This window comes from Phalangium opilio, unplaced genomic scaffold (genome assembly GCF_054372755.1).
Source record: "Phalangium opilio isolate 3A_F unplaced genomic scaffold, DU_Popi_V2 ptg000041l_1, whole genome shotgun sequence".
NCBI lineage: Eukaryota > Metazoa > Arthropoda > Arachnida > Opiliones > Phalangiidae > Phalangium > Phalangium opilio.
In genome coordinates, this window is record NW_028324165.1 from 4603032 (window position 1) to 4616508 (window position 13477).

The 13477-nt window shown below is 36.6% G+C and overlaps 1 protein-coding gene across 9 annotated transcripts; it reads left to right on the forward strand.

Annotated features, from left to right (window-relative positions):
- The first annotated feature begins 78 nt into the window (after positions 1 to 78).
- On the forward strand, positions 79 to 11072 carry LOC149679501 (uncharacterized). Of its 9 annotated transcripts, none has more exons than XM_089835259.1 (10): positions 79 to 1316; positions 1435 to 1753; positions 1898 to 1963; positions 3754 to 3835; positions 3903 to 4007; positions 4300 to 4419; positions 4522 to 4631; positions 4822 to 4901; positions 5155 to 5922; positions 9623 to 11072. In XM_089835259.1, the coding sequence occupies exons 3-10, from the start codon at positions 1914 to 1916 to the stop codon at positions 10567 to 10569; spliced, it is 2262 nt and encodes a 753-aa protein (XP_089691385.1). In that variant the 5' UTR covers positions 79 to 1316; positions 1435 to 1753; positions 1898 to 1913; the 3' UTR covers positions 10570 to 11072. The 9 variants fall into 9 exon arrangements, with proteins under 9 accessions (XP_089691385.1, XP_089691384.1, XP_089691386.1 ...); XM_089835258.1 differs by having other exon boundaries at positions 1440 to 1753; XM_089835260.1 differs by having other exon boundaries at positions 79 to 359; positions 1440 to 1753.
- The last annotated feature ends 2405 nt before the right edge of the window (positions 11073 to 13477 follow it).

Genomic DNA, 13477 nt, shown 5'->3' on the forward strand with positions numbered 1-13477 from the left:
TATGGTTTGTGGCCTTAAATATGTCGCCGTATTTTTAAATGGCGTCCAAAGCTAATCAAACGTCTTAACGGGCTGCGCCGGATCTCTTGTTTTACAAGTAATGATTTGCTTTTGCTAGTTCATGGCCAACTTAGATTACCTTCGGTAGAAGGCCTGCCAGCTTTACCCGAGCCCCATGTTAAAAAATGACTAGCAAAGGCGCCCCTAGTTCCAACTTTCGCCGTTAGGTGCGCTACCAACCCCAGTTTTTCTCCTAATGCTTTTTCTATGGGAAAAAAATCGGAAATGGACTCGGTTTTAGAGCATTTTTAATATATTTACCGATTTTTTTCGTGGCCGAATTTTAAATGAGAAGTCAAGTAAGTTCTAATTTATATTTTGTGACCTATTTCATAATTTTCTTTCCGTTATTTGACGAATAATCAACATTCAAAGTTGGAGTTGTTTTTAATCTATATGCAAATCAGTCCGGAGACCAGTTTATTATTTCGGACACTAGGGGGTCAATGGTCCCAAGTAGAGTGGAATGTAGACCGAGTGGGGATATGTAAAGCCCCGCCCATTGACATGCGGTACCTAAATTGTCTCCAAGCACCGCACTTAACAAAGACTAGACTATTTTCCTCATCCTGGAATTAACCGCAAAATTCAGAGAAAAATGATCCTTCAAACAAAGTAGCTATAATACATCTAAATCCTTAATTGTTTGTTAATAAACAATGTGTTTGTATATTGTGTTAAAACATGGTGGGAAATATATTTAAAAATTTACATAATAACACGAATATTCACCTTTTTATTTAGATTTGAACTTACATTATCTATAGCAACACCAATGTTCTAAAACGAAGCGTTTGAATTAAGCGCCAAAGAGTAGATTTTCACGCCATCTACGTGTTGCTATTAGAAGAAAAACTTCCAGTGGTTACCGGGCATGTCAATGGGCGGGGCTTCTCTTTTCCCCACTCGGTCTATACAAACGGAAACGGTCCCAAGGACTAGTTTAAAAAATATTATTATTTCCCAGACTGACCCCCAAGCACATTTAATTCAAAAACTGGAGATAGGCCCCGTAAAATAGTTAAACCTTGAAATGTTTTTGATTAATTAAGGGGCCTGTAGACCCCAAGCATTTATCTTTTATTGCTTAAGGCTGACAATGGAAATTTATCCAGGGCCACCGCCTTATGTCCAAGCCTGGTCGTGACTCGTGAGTTGTAAACAGCGTGGGAAATAAGGCGGTGACACAGGGCAAATGACCAGTTTAAAAATTAAATCGGAGGGGGTCAGTGGTCCACGGGAATGCTAAGAAAATTGTAGGATTTTTCACAAAATTCTTGATTTTTGAATTTTTGGAACTTGGTGTTCTGAAGAACAAATTAGTAACCAGAGTGCAGATGTTAACTCACATATTTTAATTATCCTCTTCTTTAGTTTAGCAACCGACGTTCTCTGGTTAATAGTGATGTACTAGAATACTCATTCCAGGGCTAGAGATCGCTGGCCCAATGTCCAGTTTAAAAAATAATCCTTATTTCCCACCCTGTAAAATTCTTTTGGGGAAAAATTTAAAGTTATCTGCTAGACGTTCTAATATTTTGGCGCTTGTAGTGAATGTCTTTGTTAGGTATTGGTTGCTCCTTTAAAGGCATTAATAGAAGTTTATTGATTATTAAAAGAGTGTCCGTGTACAATAAAACCTCTTAATAGAAGTGGAAAATCTTTCTCCCAAAGACACGAGAAACAGAACATTGTAAGTGTAAAAGAAAACCATTCATATAAGCCCTGACTTGTAAGAATGGTTATTAAACTGAGTAATGCCCTCGGTAACGCAAAATCTTAGTTTTATGGTCATAATTTTATTATTATTAAAATGTTACGCGTGATATCTTAACAGGGAAACTGTACTATGAATGATGGATTCTATGAAAGGTTCTCGTGTTATGGTCGAACATTTAAGCTGGTAAGTGATGAATAAAATGTAACTTGGATGTCTTAAGGCATGTGACAGTGACTTATCTACTATGAAATGTAACACTTCTTTCTTCGGAATAATTATTTTTTAAGAAACTACTTGTTGTATTCATATAATGGGCTTGACAAAAGTTAATATGTTCCATAAGTTTGTCACTGAGTCACTTCTTAGTTCTTACTGAGAGCTTGTCAGGAAGTTAAGTTGGTGAAACGCCATTGATTCTCGTTAAAGGGGCTAGCCGGAGCTGTTGGGGTGAAGGGGGGGCTCAAACTGTTGGTTAGCATATTGCTTACCCGCCCACCGCGACGGTGGCGCCATTCCTAATGGCCAAAGAGCTGGGTGTTTTCCCCCTGAACTAAGGGCGGTCTCCCGCCAACAGCGCCGGTGAGCCCCTTTAAGTGATGCCTGGTGAGGCGCTTTCAAAGGCTTAGTACAGACTAAATCGGAAGATGGACTGCAAAACGGAGTGTAGTCAATTCTTGCCTCATTCTCGAACTAACACTAAATTATGTCTCTAGAATTATAAAGTATAGGTAGTGTCATACTTATGGAACACATCTTGTAAACTTATGGCTTGAGGAAGTCCCTAGCTTGGCTTTAGTCGCGAAAGCCGCAATGTATGGGGAAAGCTTTCTTGTTATTTGTTCATTTTGAAAAATGGCCTCATTCCTATTTTACTGCCCGTTTACCATAGTGGGAATTGTTTTAGTAGGATAGTAGTAAAAATAGTAGCATTCCCCCTACACGGAGAAGCAAAACCTATGATGGTGAAAATAGTATAAATTTCTACATTGTGCCGACTAATCATAGGTAAATGTGCCCCTGTTTTTCTTATGATTAGGGAAAAGAGAAATGGGGAGTAATACATTTGTCGTTTTAAGTGGCGAAATTGCGAGGCCAGTACAGAATGAGCATGCGAAACGAAATGTTGGAGCAATACATTGGCCTTTTAACTAGGGGTCCTTAAAGACCTAATTGCGAGGCCATGTCCTTACGTTCAGACGAGATAAGGTTAGGTTAGGTTTAAGCGTTACGGATGAAAAGCTTATTTTTAAAATTTCATGTCGTGCCTCTCAAGTAGGCGTCGGTAGTGACCTACTTGAGAGGCCAGTAGAGAATAAACCTGCAAAACGGAACCGTGGACAATTACACGGGCCTCTGAACTGAGCTTTTCTTTGTGTTGGCCAAATTTAGAGGCCATTAGAGAATGAATATGCAAAATTAAACTAGGAATAATTAGATGGGTCTCTTATCTAGGTTTTTATAGTCGACTACATTATTAAAAATTTAAAATGTATAATAAAGTTGAACTAATAAAATCTATTTACGATAAGAGATATAATTGAAATGGTTACAATAAGAGATATGATGGAAATATTAAAATAGATAGAGTTGGTTAAACACTGGACTGGCCTCACAGTAGGGCGACTATAGACACATGCATGAGAGGCCAAGATGTGGGGAAGTTGCTTTTGTGATATAATTTATATTTATTATGAGAGCATTCAGAGTCCAAATGGATTTTTTTGTTGGAAATATTGTAGAGAAGATGCGGTTCTGGTTAAATAATAATCAAAAATTAAATTAACAGTAAAACCATACGAAACCGTGATTAGTCAAAATGTAGCTATCCATAGTATTTTCTCCGTCATCGGTTTAGCTTTTCGGTTTGTAGGAAAAATACTACTATTTATACTACTATCCTACTAAAAACAATTCCCACTATCGAAGGTGGCCTGGTTAATACTAGGAATGATCCGAAAAATATTTAATTTTAGGGAAGATTTACAATTTTGCAAAGACTCTGTACAAAATACCGAAATTAGTTTAGTAAATCTACAAAAGGTGGCCATTAAAGAGGTATTTGCGAAATTATTGAATATTTCCTTTTTTAGACAAACTGAAAATTACGAAAACTTTATTTTAGGAAATGAACGATGGGGAAGATTGTAACTATGATCACTTGAGTAAAGATGATCTTATCAATGAAGTTAAAGCCAGGGATGATCGAGTTACGAAACTGGAAGCCGAGGTATTTTTCAAAGCATAGAGTTTTTTGTAGTTTGAAATTAATAAGCACAAAAATTTGAGTAGTCAAATCTGGTATCCCTTAAAGTAGATCCAAACTCTGTGGGTGGGTGAATAATCAAGTTCATTTGTGAAAATACCAATTAACAAAGAAACCCAATGAGGACCTTAGTTGCTGATCCCCTTTCTTCGGTATCATTAGTTTATTCTCTTTCTTGCTTTCCCCTTTAAAATACGTTCAGCCAAAGAAAGTCCCAAGATTATTAACTTTCGTAATGAAATCTCATTTTGTTTAGTGTAATGTTTTAAATTCAAACTTGGAAAAAGAAAGAGTGAAAACAGCATTAACGATAAATAAGCAAATGAACGAAATTGAAAGACTTAAAGAGTTGGAAAAGAGAATCAAAGATTTGATGGTATGGAACATTTTTTCATTTTCATAGTCGATAGGAAAGAGTTACTCAGAAGGTTAAGAGTGAAACTTAAACTATTGTCATTGTTAATTGTTTTAAAAATAGGAGAAACGTGGAATAGATCTATTGACTAACGATGAAGTATTAAAATCTGAATCATTTGAAAAAGCTTCGGGAATTGTGATGCAGCAACAACCACAAGAGGAAATTCAAAGGTATTTAAAGGGAAGAACCAAAGGGGTAAATCCAGTAACTATAAAGGTATTTTGGACGCTTAGTCGATAATGGCAAAGCTGATATCGCAAAAAGCGTCCCTAGACCATTTATATTACTCTAAAAATGGCAATCTTCGTTGATTTTTAGAATCCTCTATTTAGTGTAAACTTACGATTTTTATTTGAATAGTTTACAAGCTCAGATTATCAACGACGTTCCCCAAAGTCTACTGGACACGGAGGCCATTAAACTCAAGGGAACTGGTAATGGTACGTAAATTTTGATGACTTCACAAATGTTAAGAGTGTTTCTCATCTCAGCCTCCTAACACTAGCCATTGCGGGTTAGGGGCAGGGTCAGTGTAAAGTATTATGAAATATATATTGTTTGAAAGGTATACTACATGCTAATGACGTCACGTCCACAGTTGACACTATTTTAATGCTGAAACACACACTGATGTACTTCTCGTTTGATAAGACACTTCTTATTTCAATAATTTTTCTGTTTTTCTTGGTTAAGGTTCATTGCAAATTGCCGAAGCTGTCAGTGCCCAAGGCACTCTGGGTAAAGAAGATATTATTCAAGAGACACCTGTTTCTGAGCTTCAGTATTTTGAGGAGTTGGGCAATACAATCACCGGAACTAAAATTACTATGAAAAAGGCTGAAAACGCTGGTCATAGAACGCCAATTACGAACCTAGGTGTTCCTAAACTGAAATTCAGTGACAGGTTGCCTCTATTTGTACCTTCATCTATAATTAAAGTCGAAAACCAATTCATAATGTCTCCTGACACAATGACGAAAAGTGATTCATCACGAGAACCTCTTGAGAACAATATTAACATTAACGATTCTTATTGTAAAACGCAAAGTGTCTCGACTGAGGGAGACACTGAGGATATTACAACTCGTTCGAAGAAATTTGGTGTTCTTGAATCGAATTTTGAAGTCGAAAAACGTTTGGTTGCATCTCTTGACGCAAATATCGAAAGCGACTCACTAGAAGGAGCCCTAGAAAACGATCTTGATGATAACCAATCCAAAATCCCCTTGTCAGATGCGCAGAAAACTGATAATAGACAAAATCAAACTCTGTATGTTGATACGAGGACACTGAGTGTGCCATTATGTGTCCCTAAACTCGAACTTATCCCAAATGAACTATCAGAATTGACCTCCGTCTCTGTGGAAAGCGATTTACCCGACGTTGCGATTGAAGTTGGAAATAATAGTTTGGTGTCCAACTCAGAGACATTTGAAGAAATCGCTCCAAAGAATTTCAAAGGTAATACCGCATCGCCTCGTTCCGAAATATTTTTTCCTTAAAAATCTAAGTACTTTAAAGTAAGACTTCTTATTCCGACCCTCGGTTGGGAAAATATGCTAAGCTATTATTTCCCCCTTCTTCGTGTACTGTAAAGTCAAATTGTTATTTCGGCAATTTCAAAAAATTCATTTAGTGGGTTAATTATTGGGGTGTGCTGCTACCCGATACCATAAGATTACCCGAAAATGACTTTTCGAAACTCATCGGGTAGTGAAAATACTCCCCCCCCCCTTTACCCGTGTCAAGCTGAAACAGGTTGTCGGGTTATTCGCGGGTACAAGAATAGGAATCAGAGGTGAAAGGGGGAACACCCACTATCCAGTTTAGGAAGAAGCGGAATTTTTAAGAATGACGAAATCCCTTGAAACACCGTTTCAAGGTGAAATTTAGTTCACATAAGGTAAACGTTCTGTGGTAGTTTCCTTCTGAGACGGACTAGAATCACCGCACGCAGCGCGACACACCTATAAACACCTATATCATCCCATTGCCAGTATTCTGTGTTGAAATAAGATTAAGGGTCAAGAAGGGGAAAGCGGAACCAAAAGTTGGAGATATCATCAAAAATAAATAAATTAAGAAAGACCATACCATTGAAGAACCTAGAATTGAGATATAACTATAAAAATAGTGTACTTAAGGGAATTTTTGAAGGAAGTGTCTATTCATTTAACCCTAGTTACCCGAAAAATTTTGGGTACCCAACCCCGATAACTATTCGTTCTAACTTTTAATACCAGACTGTCACCCGACAACCATTTTTCGGCTAAGCCTAATTACCCGAATACCCGACAAAAATTCGGAAACAATATTTTTGATTACCCGAACCCGATTCGAAATTGAAAAATCACTACCCGCACACCTCTAGTTAATTATAATTCATTTCGTCTGCGGTATTGTTGTAAGAAGTTGTAAAATGCCCCTGAGCAGTCCCTACTGCCTCCTCGAACAAGCTTTGAAGCTTTGGTCAAAAAGGTTTAATAATCTATGATTAATTTAATTAATGAACGGATGTTCTCGAAACCCTTCAAATGAGGAAACAATCCGAATGCATTTTTATCATCTTCCGAAAAACGCGAATGTCAGACACCTGGACTCCCAGTCTCCCAATAACAGGGACATCATGCCATTAGCTAGATAACTAGAAACAATACACAATAAATCATATAATTCATATTTCAATTCAGTTCAATTCAATTACAAACGGGCTTGAAGTCGTATCTACAAGGGCCTACCGGCCTGTAGAATAGTAATTCGAGTTGCGCACTTTTTATGTATTTGACTTCTTATATTATTACGGCGTGCGCAAATGAACGTGATCAACGCCATTACTTGTCTTCGACATTGCTTATTCGTGCAATCGGCATTCTTGTTTTTAAGAGTGCGCCTACACAATTCTACATATTTAATGCCTCTTTGTAAACTTTATATGAAGAGTATGTGGTCACTTCTACCGCGAAATCCAGGCTAAATTAATTCAAGATCAAACTTAGTATGGAATTACTACGCGGACCAAAAATGTGATTATTGTTTCTTTGAAAGCGCGGAATTTTAATTTGATCAAACATCAATGTATTTACAAATGGGGAAAAGCCCTTATTCGAATGGATTTGAAGGCTACACAGCCATCAAATTTCATTTAAGTCCTATATGGAAGGTATTTAAATGTGTTGGGCCGAACTTTTAGGTTTTTTTAAAATTCTATACAGTATAAAGCATATTTAAACTGTGGCATTTAACGACTTTTCAACCTCTTGAATTATGAAACTAGTGTTATGTATTTAAAACCTTAAAGGGACTGAAAAGAATGCATCGGCGGGTGAGTGAAATTATTTGAAATACGTCAGAGTAACGGTTCCAAGAAGAGGTGTGGTTCAAAGAAGCTTAGTTCGTTTTATTTCGAAAACAAGCACTTCGCGAAAAACGAGAACTAGATGTCCAGTTCCACTCTATGAGGAGCCTTTGTATCTTGGCATCACGTGATGTCTTTGACGTATTTCAAATAATTTTTACCCACCCACCGATGGCACCGATGCCTTCTTTGCAGTCCCTTTAAAATACCCTCTTCCACCAGGGTCTTCTTATCGTCATAGGTACTTATTTCGACCAAAAATACGGCAAAAGTTTACCTGTAATTGCTCGGTAAAATGAGATATTTTTTCCGGTTGCGCATATTTTTGTAAAAATATGTTTTATCTAGCGAAGAAATATCCACATTATTTCTAAATTATGCAGGGTTGCCACAGTTCAGGGAAAACCTCGAAAAGTCAGCGAATTTGAAAATGTGCCAAAAGGTCAGGGAATAGTTTGAGAATATTTAGAATTTCAACAAGCCAGCTCCCTAATGTTGAGCGTTAAATATTCAAAAATGCGATTTAAACGCGATTGTTTACTTAGATTTAGAAATTAGAATAATGACAATTGATTCAGAAGACGTCGGGGGAAATTCTAAAAGAGGTCAGATCAACGTTATTTAGGACCATTTACGTCTTTACTTTGTTTTATTAGAGACATTTGTCACATCTCTTTCGTTTAATGTGGTACCGCTACATATTTCAGCCTTAACCCGCTTCCTTAAAAAATGGTGTGGTCTAAGTTAAATCCTAGCTTGGTTTTTAGTAAAAATGCAGCTCCTTTCTTTGTTAAAGGGTATGAGAAGCTTCGTTTGAAAAACCTCTGATTTATATAGCAAAAAATAGAATTAATTACTGTGAATTCAAAAATATCAAGCTTTTAATTCTCCGATTTCTAGTTATTTGGCAATATGCATTTGAAAATGCTTCATATGAAATTATTTAAAATCCACTTTTTAAAAGTTTTTAAGAAAGGCTACAACGTTTTCTTGTTTTTGACGTCACGCACGCGAGATGGTGCCACTCTCTCCGCTATCAAAGCATGGACAGAGCGCGAGACGCGTATAGCTGTATAGCTCGCGCTCGCGCGTAGAGGTTTCCCGCGCTTTTTTCCTCAACGTCATAGTGATGTCATAAACCAACCGAACAAGCTGACAAGACAAAATAATTTATATATCGAAACTGAGTTTTCGTGATTTTCCAATGGATTTTAAAAATAGAAACTTTGGTTCAATTATATTAAAAACTTTATATTTTGAAAGTAGAGACTTGAAAGTGTAATATAATACCACTTTCGTGCTAAAATATGATATGAAATTGTAAATTCCCATACCCTTTGAACAAGAAGTAGCCTTATAAGCAAGCTTGTGGACCACAAGTGAAAAGTTCAAAGTGTACATTAGTGAAACCAAACGCGTTAGAGAGCGTCAGTGTCGACTTCGATTGTTTGTTGGAGGTATGGGAAAGTTTTGGGAAACTAGGGAAATTACTTTCTCATAGTCGTGAACAACGGGATAAAACTGAGGTTGTGGAATACCTTGCATTTTAAAGGGAAATGTTAAATTGTGGGAATAAATTTCTGTGATGTGTTAGAGTTCATTGAGTACCTTATATCTTGTCAAGATTTTCCCGGAAATATCGGTTTACATTAAGCCGATATTGGCCGATACCGATATGATAAAGATAGGCCGATATATCGGTGCATCCCTACAATTTTTATAAAGTTCGCTTGAATGTTATTGTATTTTTGATACTAAATTGTGAATGTTATGTGTCGTTTTTATATTTATTCTATGTATTTTCAGTAGGGAAATTCAAGAAGAAACGTTCAACACGGATCAAATATTCTGCTGAATATAAACGTCACGTTAAAAAGGATAACGATGAAAAACCCTTAAAATGTGATCAGTGCGAATATACATGCACGAAGAAGTGTGATTTGATCAGACATCAACGCGTTCACAGTGGTGAAAAACCCTTCAAATGTGATCAGTGTGACTATGCAAGTGTGCGGAAGGATGATTTGACCAGACATCAACGCGTTCACAGTGGTGAACAGCTCTTCAAATGTGAACAGTGCGAATATGGATGCATAGATAAGAGTAATTTAATCAGACATAAACGCGTTCACAGCGGTGAAAAACCCTTCAAATGTGATGAGTGCGAATATACCAGCAGGCGAAAGTGTTATTTAATCACACATCGACGCATTCACGGTGGTGAAAACCCCTTCAAATGTAATCAGTGCGAATATGGATGCACGTGGAAGTATAATTTAACCGCGCATCAACGCATACACAGTGGTGAACAGCACTTCCAATGTGATCAGTGCGAATATGGATGCGCAGATAAGAGTAATTTAATCAGACATAAACGCGTTCACAGTGGTACTGAAAAACTCTTCAAATGTGGCGAGTGTGAATATGCCGGCAGGCGGAAGTGTCATTTAATCACGCATCAACGCATTCATAGCGGTGAAAAACCTTTCAAATGTGATCAGTGCGAATTTGAATGCACGCAAAAGGGTGGTTTGATCAGACATCAACTTGTTCACAGTGGTGAAAAACCATTCAAATGTGATGAGTGCGAATATGCCAGCAGACGGAAGTGTCATTTAATCACACATCAGCGCATTCATAGCCGTGAAAATCCCTTCAAATGTAATCAGTGCGAATATGGTTGCACGCATAAGGGTAGTTTGATCAGACATCAACGCGTTCACAGTGGTGAAAAACCCTCCAAGTGTGATTAGTGTGAATATTTCGGAGAGGAAAGTGTCATTTAATCACATGAATGCATTCATAGTGGTGAAAACTAATTAAAACCTTGTCAGTGTGAATGGATGCACACGGAAGAGCTCTTTGCTAATACATCATTGCATTCACAATGGTAAAAACCCTTGAATTGTGATCAGTATAGTAAATAAACCTTAAAGTCGCATGAATGAATAGGTGAATTTCAGTTCATTGAAAGAGCCTTAAAAGGCTGCTCGACAATGTAAAATATCTTTAAATAACTTTTTAATCGTACAGTAAACAATTTAAAATCATATTTTATCCTCTTCTGTAAACATTTTAAAATCATCTTTTATCCTCTTCTGTAAAAACATTTTAAAATCATATTTTATCCTCTTCTGTAAAAACATTTTAAAATCATATTTTATCCTCTTCTGTAATGAATGGGTTGAAATTGTTTATGTAACAAACTATTAAATTTCTCCGTTCTGAAGGGTTTTAAGTGCCATTTTCAAATTAATCTTGTATTTAAATATATGGAAGTAAACATGTTCTCCATTTCCGAACCGCATTCGCGTTTCCGCTGATCAGGGAAAATTGGTAATTGTATTTCACAATGTTAACTTTCTACTTGTTGAATCGACACTAAGTGGCCAGGTGGCCACTATTCCTTCATCTGCCTAGTCTCTGGTCCATTCCGCATAAACCCAGTCTGTCGTATTGGCTTTTAACTCCACCACTTTCTGGTGTCCGTCTATTTCGTATAAACAATAATCTTTCAGATTAGCTTCTACTTCATTACCATCGTTAGGGGTACGAGATGTAACCAGAAACGTTTAGACTCCAAATGGCTTAGGCTTCCACCAAAGGTTCACGCAGTTGCGCTATTCATCATCAACTAGTCTCCACGTAGGGACCAATCTGTCAAATAATTGGCTGCAACTCCAGTTTATAATCGTTAGGGGTAAGATTACGAGAAGTGTATAATTCTCCATGATGGTACTTCCTACAATTGTTCGCGCAACTGTTCTCTTTCGTGATTATTTTCGTCGCGCAGTAAGTTTTAATGAACTTACCTTAAAACAATTTACCACAATTAAGGTGAGAGCAAAGGAAACTTGAAAATACGACCTTTCGGGTTTTGAGTCAAGGTTTGTCTTCCATTTAAGTTGTTTTGTTTTTCATCCCTTTTTACCTCTTCGAGTGACGATGAAGTCAACGGATAGGTATTACGCAATATATCTCTGCTAGCGCGCGAAAGATTACTTTTAATGCATAGCAATTTAGACATAGTTATTATGACTGGAATTTTTTTAAATCGAATCTCGCTTATGGGAACGAAATAAGTAACCTTGGTCCGCCCTCTCGCCAAGAAGCAACGCCAGAAGGAGCCCTAGTTCACTACACGCGGGTAGGATAACCAACTCGCACTGTCGCTGGCGGAGCTTCATGGCGAGAGGGAGTATACCCCAAGGGGGCCTCGCCCCCCCCCCTTTGTTGTTTTCTCTGTTTATAAATGAAGTTGTCTATTGAATTAAGTAATTAAATCATGAACCAGGTAATTTCCAGTAATGAGGCATGGCTTCTTCGATTGATTATATTGAGGAGAGTATTTGTTGTCATTGTCAAGAAAACTCTGTGTTAAATGGCTGAGGTAATTGGATTTTCCTTTGCCTTTGTGATGATTTATTAAAGTAATTATATCATGAACAAACCATTTTTCAAGTCAATACGATGTAGGATGTTTGATTCTATACTCATTAGAGATAAACTGCTTAATCTGGATTGCAACATGCGATTTCCGAGCTCGCTCTTGATCAACTTTAATTTAGGAAATTACCTTTCACCTTTGCAGTTTGTTACCACCATTGAAAGAAAGATTCTCAGAGCAATTTCTATGTTGCTTGAAACTGTTGACATTCCGAAATCTGTTCTGCTTTCAGAAGATCATCGCTAAATAAAGAACTAAGTTTTTCGCAATAATCCAAAATATCTTAATTTTCCAGACGATTTAGTTGTTGTAAGAAAGGAAATTTTTCATTAACATCAGCAAAACTCATTTTCCCATGATTTCACAAAAAACCCGCCACAATTCTTATCATATTGAGAAAAACGTTATGGATTTTATTCTGAGAACTTCAATATTATACATATCACGACAATTAACCCTATTAATGACGTTTTGGAATATTTTTGTTAGGTAATAAAAATTATAATTACCGGTGTTAAAAATGATGTATATTTTCATATTGAAAATCAGTTTCACCCCACAATTTCAAAACGTCCATGCGTGGTCAAACTAAAACCGACTCGAGAGCAAAGTCCAAAAGTTTTTAATTCCAGTCTGAATAGCGTTCGAGGGACAATGCTTCACGTTATCCGTTAGCGTTAGGAAAGACATTCAAACGGTGAACATAAAAAGTCGTTTAGTGTGGTTAATTAAAAATTCAAAATAATTGTATATTGAATTTGGTAATCAGATTGTATTTGATGTATTTTGTATATTAGGTATATATTTTTTATGTAAATATTTTTATAGAATTGAATAGAATTCAGTAACTTCAGTAATGAAAATATCTTTAACTGCACTGCTCGAGGGGATGTGAGTAATCAGGACTAATAAAACACAATCTTTGACCGAAGATAATGAATTTTCCTCCCCTTTGCAATAATTTAATTAAGTAATTAATTCATAAACCATGCATTTCCTAGTATTAAGGCATGGCCCAATCGATTGATTATATTGAGTACAATATTTGGTGCTATTTTCAAGAACATTGCATGTTAGGGGTTCAAGAAAATTGGATTTTCCTTCCCGCTTGTGATTATTTTATTAAGTAATTATATCTTGAACAAAACATTTCCCATTAATGAGACACGGCTCATTCGATTGATTATATTCATTAGCATATTTCGTGTTAATTC

What these genes read in the sequence shown, in the direction of transcription:
- LOC149679501 (XM_089835261.1), top strand. Translation starts at nt 1,914, where the DNA reads ATGATGGATTCTATGAAAGGTTCTCGTGTTATGGTCGAACATTTAAGC. An exon ending in AAAAGGTGGCCATTAAAGAG is followed by an intron (nt 3,836 to 3,902) that starts GTATTTGCGAAA and finishes ACTTTATTTTAG; the next exon opens with GAAATGAACGATGGGGAAGA. An exon ending in CCACAAGAGGAAATTCAAAG is followed by an intron (nt 4,632 to 4,821) that starts GTATTTAAAGGG and finishes TTATTTGAATAG; the next exon opens with TTTACAAGCTCAGATTATCA.